Raw genomic sequence first — 22,632 nt, 5'->3', positions numbered from 1 at the left:
AAAGGCAAATACCAGTTTCAAAGTTATGGTATGAATAACCGAAAACATGCAAAACAGCAGCTGAACTTTACTGGTTACCATGTCTTCAATTTAATTATAAATAATTATACTTCTTTTTCCTTGTCGTTTCCATTTCTGATCATGACCCTGTGACAAGTTATAATGTTGCCAATATCAAGTTATAATAATCTGGGTGCATGTGCAGAGTTAAAAAAAAAAATCAAATAAAACTCCCATCACCTGGGCATTCGTGCATAAGCCATCAGTTAAAAAAATGTATACCTGATAAGCCCCATCACCTGGGTATTAGTGCATTTGTGCCAAATTAAAAAAAGTTAAATAAAATTCCCATCACCTGGGCATTACTGCGTAAGTGTTGAATTAAAAAAATTATACCTCAAAAGCCTCATCACCTTAGCATTAGTGCTCAAGAGCCAAGTTATAGGTTAAAGGTTAAATAAAACTCCAATCACCTGGGCATTAACATGCATGTGTCGAATAAAAAAGATAAATAAAACTCCCATCACTGGGGCATCAGTGGGCATCTGTCGAATTAAAAAAATACTCAAAACTCTCATCACCTTAGCATTAGTGCGTATGTGGTGAATCAGAAAAAGTCGAATAAAACTCCCATCACCTGGGCATTAGTGCGTAAGTGACGAATTAAAAAATATACCTCAAAAGCCCCATCACCTTCGCACTGCTGTGTATGTTCCAAATTAAAAAACTTATATAAAATTCCCATCACCGGGGCATTAGTGCGTGGGTGTCGACTTAGAAAAATGTATACCTCAAAAGCCCCATCACCTTAACATTAATGCAGAAGTGCCAAATTAAAAGAAAAAAGTTAAATAAAATTCCCATCACCCGGGTATTAATGCGTAGGTGTCGAATAAAAAAGGTAAATAAAACTCCCATCACTTGGGCATCAGTGCGCATGTGTAGAATTAAAAAAAATACTCGAAACTCCCAGCACCTCAGCATTAGTGCGCATGTGCAGAATCAGAAAACGTGAAATAAAACTCCCATCACCTGGGCACTAGTGCGCATGTGCCGAATTAAAAAAAAAGTTGACTCAAACAAAACTTCCACGCGTTCCACGCGTGCACAGGTGGGTCGTGGACGCCCACTCGGCAGTTCCCTCCCCACGTCACTTCCCAGGGCAGTCCAGATCGTCTCCATCTGGGCTCCGGCTGGAGGAGGAGGAAGAGGAGGCTCCGGGACACGCTTCGAACTTGCGTGGACGTCGGCGAGTTTGTTTGTTGCGAGTTTCCACGGCTGGGAAGAGTTGACCGGGAGACCCACGATGCGTGAGGCGCGCGGGAATTGATCCGCGGCTCCCGCGCGACTCCCGGTGGCCGGGGTCGTGTGCGTGATGGCCGGGACGGTGACCCCACGTTAAACTCGAATCCACTCCGCGCCTGGGAGGGTGGAGGGAGGGGGTGGGTGGATGGGTCTGTGTCTCGGCACCGAATCCACGGAGGAGGAGAGGAAGGCTCGCGTCCACAGCGCCGGGATCGACCGTGAACTCTACGAGCACGCAAAGCGTGAGACCAGCGTGGTGAAGATCCTCTTGCTGGGTGAGGAGCTGCCATCTTTGGTGCGCGTCCCGCACGCACCTTGCGTTCCGTTACAAGTGTGTGTGTGTGTGTGTGTGTGTGTGTGTGTGTGTGTGTGTGTGTGTGTGTGTGTGTGTGTGTGCGTGCGTACGCGAGGTGTGCACGGGCCGTGGGGTCGGATATGTACTTTGCTCAAGGCTTGACATAACTTTTATTTAACTTTTGATTGATTAAAAAAAATAAAAAAGAAAATTTACATTTAAACTGCAAAAACAAAGCAAATGTTAAATGATATCAACTGAAATATCAAAAGGGTCTATGTTTGTGTGTGCGCGCATGCATGTGAGGGCGTGCGTGTGCGCGTGTACACACGAGTGTGTGTGTGCGGTATCCACACACACGTCCGACCCGATATGTCACTTGTTCAAGGGTTGACTTAACTTTTATTTAACTTTTGATTGATTAAAACATAATCAATCGAATTGGGGGGGGGAAAGAATTTACATTTAAACTGCAAAAACAAAGCAAATTTTAAATAATATCAACTGAAATATCAATAGGGTCTATGTTTGTGTATGTGCGCGTGCATGTGCGCGTGCACACGCGTGTGTGTGTCTGTGTGTGTATTTACATACGTCCGCTTACACACTTGTCTTATTCAAGGCTTGACTACTAAAAAACCAAATTAGGATAAATTACTTTAAAACTGCAAAAAACAAAGCAAATAATTGTTAAATAATGACAATAATATCACATAATATCAACAATAAGACTTGCAGCTGTTTTTTTATGCATGTAAATATGGACGTATAGGTTGAATTTTGTCATTCAAGGTTTTACTTATCCTAAAAAAAAATCTTAAATCTTATCTCCAAAAATGAAAAAAATTGAAAAAATAACTTAATTAATCAAATTGGTTAAAAGAACTAATAAAATTTGCATTAAAACTGCAAAACCAAAACCATGTTTTAGATATTACTGATAAAACCATTAGAGAGCCAAACTAGCATGTAAATATAGGTGTGCATGTTTTCCAGCAATGCCTTAAATCATTAAATGCTTTATTTACCAAATGTGTGTGTGTGTGTTTGTGTGTGTGTGTGTGCGCGCGCGCGTTCACGGGGTGTGGGGCTGAATTTTTCTTTCTAAAAAACCCTTAATCAATTAAATTAAATAAAGGAAATGACAGAGTTTACAATAAAATGCAAAAACAAAACAAAAAAATATGAAATCATATCCCCGCTAAAACTATTAAAGAGAGCTAACTAGGATTTGTAGCTGCATGTAAATATAGGTGTGCATGTTTTCCAGCCCTGCCTTAAGTCATTAAATGTTTTACTTTGTGTGTGTGTGTGTGTGTGTGTGTGTGTGTGTGTGTGTGTGTTTTCTTTACTCCTCCAGGCGCGGCAGAGAGCGGCAAAAGCACCTTGGTCAAACAGATGAAGATCATCCACAGCAATGGCTTCACCAGGCAGGAACTCATGAGCTTCAAGGTTGGAAACACACTCACACACACACAAACACACACACGCACTCTCACACACACACACACACACACACACACATGCTGGAGATTAGATTCCAGCCTGGTTCACGCCGACTGTGTGTTTTATCAGATAAGTCTGTTTGCACACAAAGGGCTTTTTTTCCCCCTCAGTCGTTAGACTTCAAGTAGAAAACGATCGTTTTTTTTTTCTTTTCTTTTCGTAACTTTATTGTTCCAGTGTGGACGACGGTCCTGGAGAGGAAGCCCGCTTTACCTCCACGCAGAGATCAGGCCTAAAAACAAACTTTAGAGGAGATAAAGGGAAGGGGAAGCAGAGCCGGAAAACCAGGTCATATTTTAGTTCCTGTGGGGGATGGAGATTTACACATGCACACACACACACACACACACACACACGGTCCGATCCAAGTTGGTATGCAACGGTTTGGCTCGCATATGCTCTTCTTTGTGTGTACGTGTGTGTGTGTGTGTGTGAGAGAGAGACTGAAAGCCAAATTCCTTTGCGGTGCGAGGGGTCGTGATTTTGTGGGGCGGGCTGAAACAGTACAGTACACACACACACACACACACACACACTTTGTTTTACCCCTATCAACTGTAAACTGAATGTTTATCCTCTTGCACTGTTACTCCCCCCGTTTTGGCTCCTCTCTCTCTCGGCCCTCCCGTCCTCTTCATCCTCTCTTGTCATGCACGACACACAATGAGTGTGTGATGACAGAAACGGCCTCTTTTTGTCTTCGTCACGCTTCAGATCCCTCCTCCCTGTCATAACCGAGCCGACCCCCCAATCAGAGGGATACGCCTGTCGGCAAAAAAAAACAAAAAACAACAAACAGTAGAAATGTAATGGAAATGACATTTCTGGCAGGAGAGGCCCCTCAGGTGTTTCGGGTTCGAGGCCAACCGACTGTTTTTTCTCACATCCCGAAGCTGAAATGCCAATGTTTGCGATTGCGTCTGACTGTTAAGCTCCGCCCCCTTTTGGGACGACGACGTGAGTAAATCTTATTCATTTTCCCCCCTTTTTTTTTTTTTTTTTTTTTAAATCCTGCTGTCATGAAGAGATAGAGCATTGATTTAAAGCCGCCAGCTCGTGTTTTTCCTTTTTTTTGGGGGCGGGACGATTGGCGTTCCGAACCACCGTAGGAGTGGCGTGATGGTGTAGGGCCTGGCGCCGGGTTCTCACGGTTCTTCTCCGGTAATCAGGGCGGCTCGTGTTTAGACGCAGCGCCTTTGTCTCGTTTTCATAACCTAACTGCCACTTTCAACTTTTTTTAGGTGTTTTGGTTACACGAGAGCCTGCAGGTAACCCGGGGTTACCCGCGCCGACCCGGACGGGACGACAACAGGAAGGCCTGCCGGGGGGGTGGAAGGGGGCTCCTCTTTGTCTCATCCCTCCTTTTATTTGCAGCCTGAGGCCGCGGTGTTGTTTTTACTGACCCCCCCCCCTCCCATTCTTTTCCAGCACACACACACACACACATATGCACACACACACTCCTATGTCAACAACAAGGGGGATGATTTTTATATATTTTCATCCTGGAATCTGTGTGTTTGTTCAGGTGTCTGAGTGCTGGTTGCACAGATATATTAAAACTTGCTAGCGTGCACACACACACACACACACACACACACGCACAGACATGCACATACACACTCACTGAGCAGGCTGTCGTTACTGTGCAAACATCAGGCCAGTTTAGCAGCATTCCTTGTGTTTTGGAGACACGGGGGCAGCCTGTTTATTTCTGTGTTCCGAGTTTAAAAAGCCGGACAGGAACGCCGGTCGCGTGTCTGGTTTTAGGGATCTTGCCGGCGTGGCGAGGGTTTCGGCGTCCCCGCCCTCCGGACCCGCCGCAGAAGCACCCATAATGCCTACGAACCCAGAGGAAGGTACGGGCGGGGGAGAAGCGATAGCCAGGAGCGAAGAGAGGGATCTCGGGATTTCTTTGTCTGTCGCCTTTCCTGTCAACCGACACTCACACACACACACACACAAATGAAAACAGGGTGTCCTCTTACTCTGTACTTACCCGGAGGTGACTTATACTTCGTGTTGGAGTTATAATATACCCATAGCCTCAAGCTCTGTGTGTGTCTGTGTGTGTGTTTTATTTCTTATTTATTTCTTATTCTTGTGTGTCTTATTTTAAATATTCACTAGATGTCTTGAGAAATCTTTAGTTAAAGACTAAATTGTCCGTAGGTCTGGATGGATTGGATGAATGAATGGATGAATTTGAGTTTGTGTGTGTGTGTATATATATATATATATATATATATAATTTGCTGCACTTTTTTTTCTTCATAAATTCAAACCATTTTTCTTTTTCCAAACTAGAAAGAAATGACTGGTTAAAACCTCTGCCCTGATCCAGGCTGACGGGATGACAGGAGTGGATTAGTCCCCATGCAAATCGATCAGATACACACACACACACACACACACACACACACACGTAAAGCATCTCCTTTGCCGCTGATGCACTTATCTCCCCTCGACACCTTTCCAAAAATTGGGTGTAGTGACTGAGGAAGGACACCTGGGCTCCACCAGGAGGCTGTGAAGGACACACACACACACACACACACACGCAGATCTAAGGTGTAAGAAGTCTCTGCCTTGTACTTCCTGCATTGTAGAGGTCTGACCTGGTTCTCCCTCTTTGACCAAGTGATTTAGGGGGAGGAAAACAACAGGCTTCCTCTGACATGCAGGGGAACTAAGAGGATGATGAAGCACATTTTCTTTTTCCCTGAAAGCACTGAAACTAGATAACTAGATTAGTTTGTCCCTTGCAAAATGTATGTGCACACGTACACACACTTACACACACAGGTCTCAGGCAATGCAAGGCCCCTTACACCATGACACGTGCACAAGCATGAATTCAGAGGCGCTCAGATGTTGCTGTGTTTCAGGCCGCAGTGCTGGACAACCTTCTTACCTCCATGAAGTTTGTCCTCCATGGCATGGGTGTTCTTCGGATCAACCTGGCCAACAGCAGGAACAAGGTAGACGTCATACACGCACGCACACACACACACACACACACACACACAGCCCCAGTTCACTCACACCCCAGTTTATTCCCATGGAGCTGCCTTCCATGCACTACCCTCATCTCACCGCTAGATGGCAGCATTTCCCCTTTGCGGCTGCAGCCTGCAAGTACATTAAGACACACACACACACACTCACACACACACACACACACACACACACAGGTTTTTTTTTTTTTTTCTTAACCCTCTGTCCGAGGGTGAAGTATCACATGACCGGTGGGCGTTTTGTGTATTTTTTGTTCTTTCTTTCGAACTCAATTGGATTTGAACTTCATTGTGGCGGTTATCAGAAGTCATAGACCGCCAGCCCACACAGCAACATCCTGCTGGGAGATGATGACCCAAGATTTTCCCCTATTAAATGTCACCACTGTGTGTGTGTGTGTGTGTGTGTGTGTGTGTGTCCTCAGCCCTGATCCATTCACTTATACATCTATAATGATCACAAAGACTAGAAAGCGGAGAGCTTAAACTTTGTTTTTTCCGCTCTGTCATCCGTCTGTCCGTCCGTCCACCAACAATTTGCCGCTGCTTCCCCCCTGCAGGTCCACGCCCACTCGGTGCTGTCGTGTGGTCGTTGCTTCGACGAGGACCAGGTCCCCTTCCCCTTCCTGAGCCACGCCTTGGCCTGCCTGTGGGGCGACCAGGGGGTGCGGGCCGCCGTGGCCCGCGGCTACGAGTACGAGCTCAATGACTCTGCGCTGTAGTAAGTACGGCCGCGGGTGGGGACGCGCCGCGGCGAAGACACGCATGGGGCTAATTAGCTGGACTTAACGGCTGATGAGAGGCCGTGTGCTCGCTGTCAGCGGGTATCAGGGTTGCAGGGCGGATGAGGAAAGGTGTGTGTGTGTTGGGGTTGATGAGTTTTTTGGCCACGTGGGTTCAAGGGCTTGAGATTCTGCCTCTTCTGCAAGGCGAGAAAAAAGTGTTGGGGGTCGAAAGGAGCTAAAAATAAGCAACAGGTTGAGGAGATGGCGTGTTGGAGCCGCCGGGAGGCCGTCCGTTCTCATCCTCCGCCCCAGCGAGAGGCCTCGGCTCCGGGGTTATCTACACCGACAGGCAACCCCGGTTCCCACTGAGAACCGCCGCATGTCGCAGTCACACCAACATTTTTTTTTTTTTCCCGCATCCTTGCAAGGAACCTTCTTGGCATCATTTTTTCGTGAATTTCTTTTAATTTCTTTTCTGTTATTTTCTTTTAGGTAGATTTAAGCAGCGCACCTGAACATCTCCACATCTTGGTGTTTACAGTCAGGTGACGCGTGGGAGGGTGATGGGATTTATTTAATCCCACCCCCACCCCGCCAGTTTGGTAACAAAAGTGTTTTTTTTTTTGTTTGTTTTTTAAATTTGATTTTCACAGCTTTTAATCTGGCTACACGTTTCACTTTGCAATTTGGGATTTTGACACATGGTAAACACCAAAATAAGCAGAGAAAATGACATCGCGGATTACGTGTTGGTTTTGGGCGGCCCTCCAATGGGAAGGTGGCTGTTTGATTCCGAGCTGCATGCTAAACGTCGAAACCCCAAGTTGCTTCCGATTGTCTGGTTTGCGTTTTGCCCGGCAACTCTGCCATGTGTGTGAGTGAATGCCAACCAGTGCAAAACACTTTGCAAGTGGAGATTTTTAACTCATTCAGCAACTGCGTGTTTGCAAAGCGATGCTTCAATTTTGGCTGATTTAGAAAACAATCACACACGGACAATGACTTTTATTTTATGTTGTTCAATTGTCGATCTGAAGTGACAGACATGCTAACATGCTAAGAGCGCTGCAGGTGAATGACAGTCTCACCAAGGAGACGTCCCACTCGGACTGCTTTCCACTTTTTAGGGTTTTTTTTAGGGAATCCAGCTGCGTGTTTCGGATGCACACGGAATACTTTCACATCCTCTCCAATAAAGTTCCAGCTAACTCGCAGCGCCGCCGGTTAGCCCGAAGGGTGCACATTCCGTCTTTGTGACTGATTTTCACAAACTATGCATAAAAATGTTTTGCACGGGAGGGTGTGTGTGTGTTTTAGTCACCAGTCGAAATGAGCGGACAGAGAATCCGTTTACCTGCCGCGGCTTTATTGGATTCATGCAGCCGGCCATAAATCATCCCCGTCGCTTCGTATTCAAATGGTGCTCGGGAGACGTCTTTTTTTTTTTTTTTTTTTTACTTCAAGTCCCTTTCGCTCTCGTTATTTCTCCGCCTGCCACTCGTCTTGTCTCACTTGTCTCCCCGCCAACTAATTCACGCCGCCGCTAAACCTGGAGGAAGAGGAGAATCGAACATTTTCAAGAAGTATCCTTACTCGCAGGGGTCACACACACACACACACACACTCTGGTGTAAAACCTACTGTAGCTGTGTCTTGTTTGAAGCAGCAGGTGGCGCGTCGATGTCCAAGAGTCTGATTCGGGATGACTACTTGAGAATGTCAGGGCCGTCGCGGCGCGCTCAAGACATCACTGCGTGTGTTTGTACAAAGATCACATCTGGCAGAGTGCGCACGCACACGCCGCACTACCATCCCGCCGGCCGCTAATAGCTGATCTGCCTCTGAAAGCGTCGCCCCGGCGTGTTATTATGCTAAATGCGAGGAGTGAATATTCATCAGGATGAGCCGCTGCGCCCCCTGGGGCTCCGGCCTTATCACTGCACACCGCCACCTTGTAGCAGAACACACACACACACACACACTCCAAGTACAAGAATACACATTTTTCTTTTGATCTCAAGCTTGTCTGCAGGTTGTAATGTTTATCTTTTTTTTTTTTTTTTTTCCCTTCATAACCTTTTCTCCTCTGTGCCCGCCACCCCGCCCCGCACTCCTCGTCGTAGTTTCTTCGAGAACATGGCCCGCGTCGTGTCTCCAGACTACGTGCCGACGGAGACGGACGTCCTGCGAGTGCGGCTGCGGACGACCGGCGTGATCGAGACCCAGTTCAAAGTGAACCACCTCATTTTCAGGTACAAAAAAAGAAAAAAAAAAAGTTTATGCGGTTTACGCGATGTTACCGTATATACCACAGTATGCAGCACATGGCTGTTGCGATGTTTTTCTTTCTGTAAATCATTGGAAAATTAACCAAAAATAAAAATTACAACCTCAAATTAGTAATTAAGGAGAGAAGCTGAAATTTTAATAGCCTCGGAGTATTAACTAAGATTGAATGGCCTGCGATGATTATTTATTTCCTATAATGAATGTTCTTTAAGAGGCAGCCGGTAGTGGAGTCTTGGGGTGGGATGAAATGTCTAAGAAAATATCCAACTTTCAAACACAAATACTTCGAGTTTTAATCAAAGTTCTCCTAAAAGACAAACAAACAAATCTGGGTAAAATTTTTTTTTTTTTTTTCTGTTTTAATTAACTGTTTTTTTTTTTACTTTTGTTTTTTCTTATTTTATTTTTTTAAATTTCTTTCTTATGCTGTCAGGCCCATGTCTTTTCATGACAGGGTTGGGCAGAATAAACAATAGATAATGAATGAATGAATGTTTGTATATTTATTACCATTTATATGTTAATTTCTGCTATATTTAACGCACCTGAATTTAAGCCGCAGCGGCTAAAAATAAACAAAAATATGTGTACATATATAGTCCGGACTGGTCTATAAGCCGCAGGTGACATGTCATATTTACACATTTTTTTAAACATTTTTAAACTTTTAATTAAATACATATTGATAACCTCCATAAATAAGCACTGGTTAGGTTTTTTTTTTTACCAACAGTGCCTGTAACACGGCTAATGAAAATGATTATTAATAAATAACACAAGGAAAAGCTCATGCATCCATCCATTTTCTATCCCTGCTTTGTCCAACTCCAGTCGATTGCTATCTTCGTCTTCCTCCTGCGCACTAAAACTATGAAATAAGAGTCTTCAGAATTTCACGGTCATTTTATCGGTCGGATGTGACGAGGCTAAATGTTTTAGCGGCATGAAGCTTATTAGCCCCAAAAAAATCCATAAATTAGCCGTATCATTCTTTCAGCCGCAGTGTTCAAAGCGTGTGTGCTGAAAAAAGTAGCGGCTTATAGTTCGGAAATGATGGTAATGTCATTGTATCAATATCAATAATCTCCATTTTGTGATACTTCAGAAGGCATAACTTGTCTGATGGACGTCGTCACCCGTCACGTTCCGCGCTCGACTTCGCAGAGCGCACGTCTTCGGCCGCGACACTCTTATCTCTCCGTTCGGCCCCAGATTTAAGATGGAGATGGGCGGCTTCATTCAATACATCATTACGGCACCTTTCATTCGGCTGACCGTACACACACACACACACATATTTATATATATATATATATACACAGAGTTGTGTGTGTGTGTGTTTGTGGATCAGCGGCGGCCGGGTCTTATCAGCACAGCAGCAGGGGGCTCAGGAGGCCCCAGCCACACCGCCATATTCATCTCTGATCAATGAGCCCGTCTCGCATTATCCCGCCTTTTATCGGCGTCCGATCGCCCCCCCGCCTCCATCCTTGACGGGATCTGTCAGGACGATAGACGTCGATGAACTTGAATTCTCCCCCGCTCTCGTCATCCCGGATAATAACGTTGGAGGAGGGGTTTGGGACGGCCGCCGGTGTCTCCTGAGGTCTCTCTAGACCAGGGGTGTCAAACTCATTTTGGTCCGATGACCAAGTTGATGCTGCTCCTGGATTTTTTTCTTTGGTTTAGTGTAAAGGAGGTAAACAGGTAAATTATAAAAATCCTTGCATGCAGTGATCCCTCGCTATAACGCGGTTTACTTTTCACCGTTTCGCCACTTCACGGATTTGCATCGTGCATTGTGTTCTGAATTCTGATTGGCTAGAAAGTCACTCCGCTTCTTCTCTACCTGTGCGTCAATAATGTTGCCGTTTAATATGTACACGTACGTAAAAACAGCTTGCCAAATTTTCGTCGCATACATGCAAATTCTCTTGCAATTTCGAGTTTCTCTAAAACCCATAATGTTGATAAAACGTTCTGGACTGACAAAAGGGCCCAAAAGGCAGCGGAAGATGCTATCTATCGCAGATAAAGTTAAACTTCTGGACATGCTAAGGGAAGGTAAAAGCTATGCGGCTGTAGGTCGGCATTACGGAATTAATGAATCTTCCGTTTGTTCCATAAAAAAGGAAGAAAAAAACATAAAGACAACAGAAGCAATGTATAATAGAGTATTTAGTTGTATTAGTTTAGTTGGATTTTGCCTATCACGGGTTCTTTTTGGAACGTAACCTCCGCAAAAAACAAGGGTATACTGTATAATGAACTGTTGCTTTAAAAAATACATGACGAATTAATATCAAAAATAAATATTAAAAAGGAATTGATGACATTTCACCCTAAAAACATTGAGTTAAAGAGAAAATCTTTCCATAGAATTCTTTAGAAAATTAATTGGTAGCATGTATAAGAGGAGGTTTACAAGGTTATTCTGGTAAATCAATATTTTCAATTTCGCCCGTTTTTTTTTGTTTTGTTTTTTCGCTATTGTTTTTGTGTTTATTATAGAAATAAGAAAAGAAAAGATCATTTTATCAATGTCACTGACGTTTTTTCATCAAAAAATCATTTTTTGTCCGAGTGTCTCCTCCTGGCCGTCACACCGACGCTCGCCTGCGATGAAACACAGCTTTTCATTAGAACCCTGTTTAGCATATAAACCTTGTAGAGGCATCGCGTCTGTCAGGAGCCGGATCCGGAACCGGGCCCTCGTCCGTCACGTCCCCAGTCCACGGCGCCCCTCGGGCTCTTCGGTTTTCTTTTTTTTTTTTATTTGTTTTTCTCCACGCCGCGAACGCTGTGAGTCACTTTGACGATCGACGTGTTGTCACCTCTGCGGAAGTTTCGCCGGCGAGGAAACGCTTTGATCGTTTACTTCATCTACCCAGATGAATGCCATTCCACCCCTCACTCCTACACACACACCACACATCCTACTGTTTGTTTTTCCACTTTCTTTAAATGCTCCTGTGGGTCCTTGTCCGTCTTTGGATTATTGGGATTTTGATGAAATTGGGCAGACACACACACACACACACACACACACACATGCCATCCATCCAGAGGGTGGCGGTGCTGTTGCAGCCTCTCACACACCCTCTACCTTATCTGCTGAGTTCTTGAAAAGATAACCGTCTGGAAGTGCTCAACTTGTGTGTGTGTGTGTGTGTGTGTGTGTGTGTGTGTGTGTGTGTGTGTGTGTGAGAGACTCCTCGGGGTTGAGGCAGAGCTTAGCATATGTTGATGTAATTATTGCAAACTTGGCAAGAAGAAGAAGAAGAACAAAAGAAGAAAATTAGAATGATTTCATAGGGGGGTTTAGGAGGTTGGCGCGTGTGTGTGTGTGTGTGTGTGAAGGAGGTGTGTTTTGCTGGAAAGAGAAGAGCGGGAGGGATTTGGCGTTCCCCCCCAAACTCACAGCATGTTGTTTTTTTCCACGCTAATAGGCCAAAACAGGTTTATTCATATTTATTTCAGCAGCTAAATTGGAAATATGAAGTATTACTTTTATTGTAAATTGTATTTAAAAAGTGTTTTCTTACGATCCTGCGTAGGTGAGCGCTGATCCCCCATCTTTGAGCAGGATATCTATAAATGAACGAATAGTCAGTCCTAACATGTGAGCGGAAAAAAATGCTAATACTAAAATGCAAATGAAGCGTAACGCGTTTTTGTTTAAATTGCTACATTTAATGATCGCTTAAATGTTTCGTGCTGCTTCTCCGTTTTTAAGAATATTCAAATATTTTGTAATTCCTCTCAAGGCACTGCGGGCCGGGGAGTCTTTGTCTGATTCTGGACGAGGAGCGGAGAATTGTTGGTCATCTTGGTCAATTTCCGGACTATTGAGCGCACCTGAATATAAGTAAACAAATATATATGTGTGCATATACAGGCCATACTTGTCTGTAAATTGCCACGTTGTGACATGAGATATTTACGCTGAAACATTTTCAAACATTTAATTAAATACATACCGGTATCATACACAAATATGTTTTTTTTTTTTTTTCAGTTTTTTCAGTGCTTGCTAAAACCATTAAAATCGACTTTTTCAGTGATGGAATTGAACAGCCTCAGAATTTGACAGTAATTTCATTGGTCCGTTGTGACGAGGCTAAATGTTTTAGCGGCGTGAAGCTCATTAGCCCAAAAAAAAAACAGCTGCAGCGTTCAAAGTGTGTGGGGGGCGAGAGAGTAGCAGCTTATAGTCTGGAAACTCAATACTTTTTAAAAAATTTTATCCAAAGTCAAAGGCCAACTCTGATGGTTTGTACAAAAGTCTTCACCTTTTATACCATTAAAATGATCTCTCTTGTTTCCTATGTATATACGTATTGTCACCTTCTTGGAATGTCAGTTTTTTACAAATATATTTATTTGCATAGATCAGCTCCTTATTGAACATATTGCTCTGTTTTTTTTTGTGTGTTTTCTGAAAAACTTGAGAAAACGACTTCTGCGATCATTCCAAGAAAGCGATGATGTTTGACTCTGTGATTGGCTGGTCTGGGTTAAGGCCCGCCTCCCTTTCCAAAAACAGGCCTGGATTGGCTCGTTTTTCAGCAGGTTAAACCGTTAAGGTTATGGATGAATGAATGACCGATTGTCTTAAGTTAATTAACTTATCGATATTAACCACTGCAAGTGTGCACGCAAACTGAATACAACACATGTAGTATTCATTCCTTCAGAGACTGATAGTGTAGTACTACTCGAAGTTGTAATTTCTGCGTAAAACTTTTTTTTTTCTCCCCTCTCGTTTCATAAAAACTCGTCCCCCATAAAAACAAGTGCTTTTTATTTAATGTGATTTATAAAGAAAAAAAAAAGAACAGACTCGCATCAAATGAACACTTCAGGCCTCATTATGTCATCATTCAGGGATTTAATGAGCACCTCAGCTGGCTGCCTCGAAGTGTGTGTGTGTGTGTGTGTGTGTGTGTGTGTGTGTGTGTGTGTGTGTGTGTGTGTGTGTGTGTGTGTGTGTGTGTGTGTGTGTGTGTGTGTGTGTGTGTGTGTGTGTGTGTGTGTGTGTGTGTGTGTGTGTGTGTGTGAGAGCGTGCGCGCAGCTTCACACCTGGAGGGTTCACTTTGCATACAGACATCAAGGGTGACCTTTGACCCCTCCTCATCGTTAAAATCATCCTATGGCAATTACAATTACAACGGAGCAGAACGGGCGCACCGGGGCGGCTCAATAGCAAGATAATAACCGGGTGTAATATTTTTACTTTTCTAAGGTCGTGTTTGGGAGCCGGGGTCTGTCTGGGTGAGCTCTCCAGCCCCGGGTCCTCCACGTCACCCCGCCTGGGTTCTCCAGGTTCTCTTAAAAACCAGTCCGTGCATGGTTGGATGTCTTTAAATGCGGCCCTGTGATTGACAGGTGAACCGTCCAGGTTAAAGATCGGATGGATGAATTCGTGATCGTCCACATCTGTTGCGCTGAGATGTATCGATAACGTACATCTCCAGCTTAAAGCCTCCGACAGATCGAATCTGGGGCCGAGCTCGTGTTCACTTTGCAGAGGAAACCTTGACGACTCGCGTCATCTTTTCCACATCTCGGCCCCCCGGCTCCGAGGAGACCTCTCCGTCACTTGGACGGCGGCGCCACATCTGGATGTGGAAAAGGGAGAGCGAGGGGGCGCCTCCCGCCCCGCTGCTTTCCTCTCCTTGTGTAGGAGGTTGACCTTCAGGCTCCCGGTGCCGCCGTGTCGTGATCGTCTCGGGTGAAAATGTCGCGGCGGAATCAGCGCAGAATGCGATCAAGCCCGCGGAGATTTTTTTCTTTGTTTTTTTTAAAACCAATATCAGATTTCTTCCAATAACCGCCGCAGCGGGTCATTGATTAGGGAGACGCCTCCTCTCCGCCGCCGTACGTCACGCCATCAGTATGGAAGGTCATGAACGCTCGCGCTTGCAACTTCGCCACTGCAAATTGCATCTTGCTGAAGAAAAGGGTTTGTCCCGGTGAGGACACACTTCACACACACACACATACTCATGTCTTTTCTGTTGGATAAACAGTGAGCTCCTCAATGTTTACATCCAATCTGAGCGCTTTTACACCCACCTGTGCAGCGGATGTGCCGTGTAGACACTGAATTAATTCTTGCCCTTCTAAGAGAGCAGCTCTGTCTGCAGAATCTGCTCTGTTTTGATCCCTTTATTTAAGAGCAGACAAACAGTGATTTGTTTTTAAGAAATGATTTCTCCCTCTGATTTGCTGAGCTGAAGTGTGTGTGTGTGTGTGTGTGTGTTTGCTCTCTTGAAGCCGCCTGATTGGACTGTCCGCCTGCTAAATCATGGGCACCTGGTTCCAGTAATTGAGTGCGGGAACTCTCGTGTTGTGCAAATGAGCAGCTCCTCTTCGGGTGTAGGAACACAACTTCCTGCAAGGATGTAAAACATTTTAAGGCGCCAGTCTCATATTTTTCCCACTTTTTTGTTCAAATTTTGACACGATTGGCGACTGTTCTTGCCTCCTGTCTCACCTCCGCTCCTTTTTTTACAACACAAATCCCTCATCTTTTTTGTGTTAAATGTTTTTTAAATCTTTAACAGCCCGGTCCAGCACTCAAGGGAGCATTTCAACAAAAACTTTTCTTTGACCTTGCCCCTCTAAATCAAAATTTAATCTAAAATATATGAAGAGAGAAAGTCAAGTGAAGAGGTTTTTGTAGTGTTATGTGTGCGTGTGTGCATGCTTGTGTGTGTCACTTTTGTGTTGCTGTTTTTGACTGACAGCTCAATTTTGTCCCAAAATGTTTTTTTTTTCTCATGAAAGAACAGAAATAGACCAGTTCCCAATGAGTACCAGAGAACTTTAAGCCCCACCCCCTTTAAAAAAAAAAAGATTCAGTCAGCGGAAAGTATTTCGTAACAGCGAAGGTCGCGGCTTTTTCTGCGATGGACCACCTTTCTTATTTCCATTAATGGCCGTTTTGTTTTCACCCCCGACCCTGGCCATGTAATAAAGCAAAGAGCAAACGACGCGAAAATCAATCACTCTGATAGCGTGGAACGACGAACATGCCAATTATGTTGCCGGTCAACATTATTGAATTTGCTGCCGAAAAAAAAAAAAAAAAAAATGCAATTTCCTTCAGGATATGAGCCGGGGTGGGAGGGTGTAAATATCGAGTTGTCTGTACGGCGCCCCCTGGTGGTCGGAGGCGTTAAAGGACGCTTGAGCTGTATGAGGGTGAGAATAGGAACGTTCAGCTTCACGATGTTTCTCTTTCCAAGGATGTACGATGTCGGCGGTCAGCGGACGGAGCGCAGGAAGTGGATCGGATGCTTCGAGGACGTCCGGGCGGTGCTGTTCGTGGTGTCGCTCAGCGGCTACGATATGACCCTGGTGGAGGACCCCTCTGTGGTACGAGCCAACCCCAATCACTCCCCGGCATTTTTCGCCCCCTCCAGAGTCTCGTCGCTAAAGTCTCTAATCAGACGGTACTTAGAACCCGGTCGACCCAGGTTTGGTTCTCTTCCTCTCTCGCCCTCGTTTTTTTACTTTTTCCAAAAAAATAGTGTCTGCGCTTCTTTGCAGAACCGTCTGCAGGAAAGCATGAAGCTCTTCTCCTCCATCTGCAACAACGTCTTCTTCCGCAGCACGTCCATGGTGAGCAAATCGGCTTGACAAAGCGGGAGGAAGAAAGGAATGGGGTATATTTTTGTTTTTCTGAACAAAATAAATCCAGGAGCAGCATCATGGCGGCAGGTTCTCAGGCTTCTTCTAAAAACAGTCAGCCGGCTTGCCGAAGACTAAATTTGCCCGTCGATGTGAAAGAGACTGTAAACATCTCCGCGAAGACAGCTGACCGTCCAGGTTAAACGCCGTCTCTCTCCCCGATCTCAGCCGTGATTGGCTCCCAACCCGTGAGGCCCTTCAACAGTACAGATAATGGATGAATGAATGGATCAGTGAATGATCATCTATATATGCTATGGTGATGTATTTAATATAGATTATTTTCAAAGTAAAAACTAAAAAAAATTATTTCAGTGAAAACATCAAACATCTGACGATATCTTTTGACCCTGTGATTGACAGCCGACACATCCTGGTTAAACCCCGCCTCTCCCCCCAATCTCAGTCGTGATTGGCTCCCAACCTGTGAGGCCCCTCAATGTTATAAATACTGGATAAATGAATTAGTTATGATCTATACCTGCTATGATGACATTAATACAGATTTTTTTCAAGAAAGAAACAAAAAAAATAATTTCTGTGAAAATTTAAAACCTCTGATGAAATGGATTACCTGTGATTGACAGCTGACGCGTCCAGGTTAAATCTCGCCTCTCTCCCCAATCTCCGCCGTGATTGGCTCCCAACCTGTGAGGCTCTTCAACGGTATAGATAATGAATGAAATAATGAATGATCTCCTACTTCTACTTTTGTGACATATTGGTATAGATCTGAAAAAAAATCTAAATAATATCAGTAATAATATCAGGTCTAAATCTCTGACGATATCTTTTGACCCTGTGATTGACAGCCGACACGCCCCGATTAAACCCCGCCTCTCTCCCCAATCTCAGCCGTGATTGGCTCGATCCCTGCGAGGCTCTGGATTGGAGCAGGATAAACACCATAGATAATGGATGAATAAATGTTTGTCTACATCTACCATGCTCACATAAAATAATACCCATGAAAACACCAAACCTCTGATATCTACTGTCCCGGTGATTGACAGCTGGGCCGTCCAGGTTAAGCCTCCCGCACCCTAACGATAATAAGTGAACGGTTAAACGAACCAACCGGACTCCACCTCCACCCTCAGATAACGATAATCAAACACCTCGTGCGTCGACACAAGCGCGACTTCTTCAGAGGGATTGGGCGGCGTTGCTTTGGAAGCGAAAGACTTTTTAACGACGCGTGAAGACAATTAGACCTGCCATTAAACGGCGGTGCGTGGGCCATCACATTGCCACCGCTCACGGGCTCATTAACCCAAAAGTGTGTCCTGATGATTTTTAAAAAAAATTTGTGTGTGTGTGTGTGTTTGGAGTACGAGGGGGGGTATTTTGTCACCTCAGTGTCCTCTGCAGCCGGTCAGTGATAATTACCTGTCTGCGGATGGAAGCTGCTCCACCTCCTCTGCATCCCTTGTTATGATCAGCTTCCTTTTTTTTTTTGTTGTTGCCGTCTTTGGTTCTTTTCGGGATCAGAGGCCACAATGGAGAGAAATGCGCCGCACTGTTAATTGGACTGACAATGAGCCAAACCGCCAATGACTCGGCAGCGGCGAGTTCAGACTCAGCGCGTGTGTGTGTGTGTGTTCATTTTTACCGCTGAAACCACACGAGTGATTGATTGCACGGTGACGCGGCATCTCGCTGAATTGATCCTGCCGCCGACATCACTATTTGATTTTGATTTATTTATTTTCTGGCATTTTAGGTGAATATCTGCGAAGTGACAATAAGTGACACCGCTTGATTTATTGGTTTCATCGTTTATTGTGGACGCCGCGTGTGCGAATCGATTCATTTTTACTTTTCTCTTAATCTCCGGGATTGATTTCCATCTCCCGGCGGAGAGAGAAGCCATCGGTTGTTCTTGCCCCCCCGACCCCCTCCACCCACGTTCTCCCCCGTCTCTGTTCCAGATCCTCTTCATGAACAAAATCGACCTTTTTCAAGACAAGATCCTGCACTCCGGGCGGCACCTGCGGCTCTACCTCCCCCAGTTCAAGGGTAGGATCACTTCCCCCCACGCGTCCGGGATTACAATTATTCCCCCAACTCATCAACGGTAGATTATCTATCAGAGCCTGGGGGGTTAAAGGTCAACGCCGCATAATACTATGCCTGGAATAATGCTATTGTTCGCGGTATATTCACCCAACCTAGACAAGATCGTTTTACAGTGTAAAAGGAATATAATAGTATTCATTGTTGTATTTACAGTCTGGAAACCTTGTACAATGATATTCAATTATTTCTGTCCACAGTGAAGCCAGACAGCTGGCAATAAATAAAGAATACGCAAACTGTTGCAACTACGTGAACAGCACAGAGAAATGTGTGCTAAACAAAGTTATTTAATAGTAAATAATTTATTACTGTAATTTCAAGACTACAAACCGCTACTTTTTTCCACATGCTTTGAACACTGTGGCTTAAACAACGATTCGGATTATTTATGGAATTTTTTTGGGCTAACAAACTTCATGCCGATAAAGGATTTAGCCTCGTCATATCGGACCAATTACATTACCGTGCAATTCTGAGACTGAAAAAGACAACTTTAATGGTTTTATTGCGCAGGAGCAAGACCGTGAAAAAGATCAGCTGGAGTAGGACAAAAACAATGGAAGGATGGATGGATGGATGGATGGACTTTACCTTGTGTTATTTATTGTTGATCTTTTTCATCAGCCGTGTAACAGGCACTGTTCAGGGGAAAAAAAAAAAAATTCTATTGCGTATTTGTGGACGTTACCAGTATGTTAATTAAAAGTTAAAAATGTATCTGTGTAAATTTGTCATGTTACTATGAGGACACCTGCGGCTTATATATGTACACATATTTAATTATTTTTTTAGCCGATGCTGCTTATATTCAGGGGCGCCCATATATATATATATTATATATTTTTTTAATATAATTTTCTGTAGATCAGTTCAGGGATAAGGTTTTTTTAAACATATCCAAAGACATTTTATGTGATTATTATTATTTAGACCACATTCTTGACCCGGGCCTCCTGGGCTCCCTCAGCAGGGAGCGCGCAGCCGCCCAATCAGAAGCCCCAACCAGTTAGCCCCGCCTCTCACCGCCATTCCCCCCCCCTTCTTCCCAGGTGCGGACTGCGACGTGGACGCGGCGGCGCGCTTCGTGGCCGCCACCTTCGTCTCGCTCAGCGCCGCCCCCGACAGGCTGGTGTACCACCACTTCACCACTGCTACCGACACCAGCAGCGTGCAGGTGGTGTTCCAGGTGGTGATGGACACCATCGTCAGGGAGAATTTGGAGGCCGTGTCGCTGCTTTAGCCGCGGGCGAAGCCACCGATCGCCCCCGCCTTACCTCCCGGGACAGACTGTGACCGAAATCGAGAACAGAAACTTTTGTTTTCTGTCATTCTCTGGACTTTTCTCCATCGCTCTTGATGCTCTCTTAGCTGTTTTTATTTTTTCAATCCAGAAGATGAAGGTGATGGCATCACCTGTCAGTCATTACCAGGAACGTGAAAAGAAAAAGCTTGACCCCCCCCCCTTTCCCTTCCCCACCAAGTGCCTCATGGTGTGTGTTTAGTGTGTCTTGTTTTGTCATTTACATTTCATTTTTTTTTTTTTTTACCACCTCTACATTTCACACGGGAAATGCGTGTGATGACGTGTGATTTCAATTCCCCAAATTGAGATTAACGGATGTTGATGTAGATTATTTTTCTTTCCTTGTTTTTTTTTTGTTGTTAAATGAAAATTAATCAATAAATAAATTGACCTGAAATCATCTCCACCAGTCGTGTGTTAAGGAACCGTGAACACGCATGTGTCCGCGCAAGCTGGAAAAAAATGTGATGGAATAACACATCCCACACTTTTGTTTTATGTATTATTTTTTGTTTTTATTTAATTTTTTTAATAATTTCGACATTCCTGTCTACAACCAAATGCAAAATAAGACATTCCGTCAACAACGGTCAGCGGGAAGGACCGCTATCCTCCATCTCTCCTCCATCACGCCTTCATCCGTCCATCCTTCTCTTCACAAACACTTTTATTCTGTTGTTTTTCCAGAGAAGCGCACCCGGATCCCGGAGGGTTGAGAGGGGCGAGGGGGGCTCCTCACGCCGACAGGCAGTCCAGGGAGTCCAGGGTGAGGAAGACGTCCGCTTTGCACTGAAAGGTCCCCGCACCGTCCCGCAGCAGCTCGCAGCTCTTCAGGTTTGGAGAGATGTCCTTCACGCACAGGGCCTGCAAGGAGAGAGGGCGGCAGGGGGTTACAACCGGAACGGAAGGGAGGAAAAATAAGTTCTTTTCTTGCCCAGTTTTTGTGCGCAAAATACAAACAGCAGTGTAAAGTTAACGGTGCTTTTACTGGGTTTTAGAGTTTACCGTGTCGACGCACCACCGCCACCTCTAAGGTGTCATGCACATAACAAAAGTAGTTCCCAATGACAAATATGTGTGTGAGCGTAAGAGCATCTCGCCGTGCAGCGACCGTGTCCATTTTCCATGCGGTTAAAACGGTCCATGAACGCACCGCCGCCCAATTTTGCGTAATTTTACGCACGGACTTTCTCAAAACCCCACCGTGTAAAACTCTCTATCCTGCTCAGTTTTGATAATTATCACTATTAAGCGTCTTTTCCGTCAATGATAGTGAGGATTTTAGGATCGCATGAAGCTGGAGACGCGTGTTTTTACGCGTCGGGGGCTCACCATGCTCCGGAGGATGGACACCTGTCGGCCCGCCTCCGGGAGTGCGTCGTTGGCCACCGCCGCCGCACCCTCGCCGCTGTCCGCCGGCGTCTCGTCGGAGTCGGACCGTCGGACGTACGGCGACCTCCGGATGCCGGAGAGCAGACCGGATGCGCGACCCACCGAGTAGTAGCTGGGCCCGGTGGACTGCTTGTACCAGGCTTCGGCGGGGCGGCAGGAGACGAGCAGCGACACGCCGACGCAAACCACAGCGAGCCACAGCGAGCGCTCCATCCCGGGGTCCCTCGGTGTCTGCGGGCGGTGCGGTCCGGTCCGGTTCTTTTTCCTTTTTCCTCGACCACTCGCGGCGCTAAGGAAAAATAAAACAAATTTATTTTCTTCACTTTTTTTTTTTTTTTTTTTCGTTTTTTTTTTTCAGAGGGGGGAGGTTGTTCCGTTCGCGCTGCGTGTTTGACAACTTTCCGCGGCTTATATTGGGAGACATGGTCGTGACCCGGGGAGGTTCGGCAAATCAAATTGGAGGTGGGCGGATGAGGAGGAGGAGGAGGAGGAGGATGAAGGTGGTGATGATGATGCGTCTTTTTGCCCGAGAAGGAAAAAAAGAAAAAGAGAAAATAAGACCAATCCGAATCGATCCGTTTTTTTATGAACTTTGTGTGTGTGTGTGTGTGTGTGTGTGTGTGTGTGTGTGTGTGTGTGTGTGTGTGTGTGTGTGTGTGTGTGTGTGTGACGCGTCAGTTCTCCAGATGCTTTGCAAGTTAAAAAAAAAGTAAAAAAAAAAACGATTTACGTGCCATTGACGTCATCGAGGTGAAACTTTAAGGAGAGTTTGTGGAGGATGGAAATGCACTGCGCATGCTCAAACGCATGGTCGGCGGCTGGAGTTGGACTGATTAGACTGATGGCAGATCGATAAATACAGGAGGCTCGACTAATACTGTGTTTTTCTTTTCGCTTGAGCATCATTCAACGGGAACAGGCCGCAAATCAGTGTCACTTCAAAATGAATGTGTGTGTGTTGGTAGTCGGTTTATCAATATAAACCCCTTTTCTTGATTGATCTACTGACCTCCGAAGTATTG

The 22,632-nt window shown here is 45.1% G+C and overlaps 2 protein-coding genes across 3 annotated transcripts; one reads left to right on the top strand and one right to left on the bottom strand.

Annotated features, from left to right (window-relative positions):
• Positions 1 to 1,226: 1,226 nt before the first annotated feature.
• Positions 1,227 to 20,615, top strand: gnav1 (guanine nucleotide binding protein (G protein) alpha v1). 2 transcript variants are annotated; one of them, XM_086142929.1, is made up of 9 exons: positions 1,227 to 1,580; positions 2,961 to 3,052; positions 5,995 to 6,087; positions 6,684 to 6,844; positions 8,972 to 9,100; positions 16,392 to 16,521; positions 16,696 to 16,767; positions 18,768 to 18,855; positions 19,965 to 20,615. In XM_086142929.1, exons 1-9 carry the CDS (start codon positions 1,451 to 1,453, stop codon positions 20,153 to 20,155), a joined length of 1,086 nt encoding a protein of 361 aa, XP_085999055.1. In that variant the 5' UTR covers positions 1,227 to 1,450; the 3' UTR covers positions 20,156 to 20,615. The 2 variants fall into 2 exon arrangements, with proteins under 2 accessions (XP_085999055.1, XP_085999054.1); XM_086142928.1 differs by having other exon boundaries at positions 1,229 to 1,580; positions 16,392 to 16,598; positions 16,677 to 16,767; positions 19,965 to 20,378.
• Positions 20,616 to 20,706: 91 nt separating this feature from the next.
• npb (neuropeptide B) lies at positions 20,707 to 21,994 on the bottom strand. Its single transcript, XM_086142926.1, has 2 exons — positions 21,551 to 21,994; positions 20,707 to 21,082 (listed from the first exon to the last, which is right to left on the bottom strand). Exons 1-2 carry the CDS (start codon positions 21,821 to 21,823, stop codon positions 20,954 to 20,956), a joined length of 402 nt encoding a protein of 133 aa, XP_085999052.1. The 5' UTR covers positions 21,824 to 21,994; the 3' UTR covers positions 20,707 to 20,953.
• Between the last annotated feature and the right edge of the window lie 638 nt (positions 21,995 to 22,632).

Source organism: Fistularia commersonii, chromosome 35 (assembly GCF_037954325.1).
Source record: "Fistularia commersonii isolate RoL2024-O1a breed Wild chromosome 35, RoL_Fcom_v1.0, whole genome shotgun sequence".
NCBI classification, from domain to species: Eukaryota; Metazoa; Chordata; class Actinopteri; order Syngnathiformes; family Fistulariidae; genus Fistularia; species Fistularia commersonii.
Note: the sequence above shows the minus strand (reverse complement) of the source record. Positions and strands in the feature narration are given on the sequence as shown.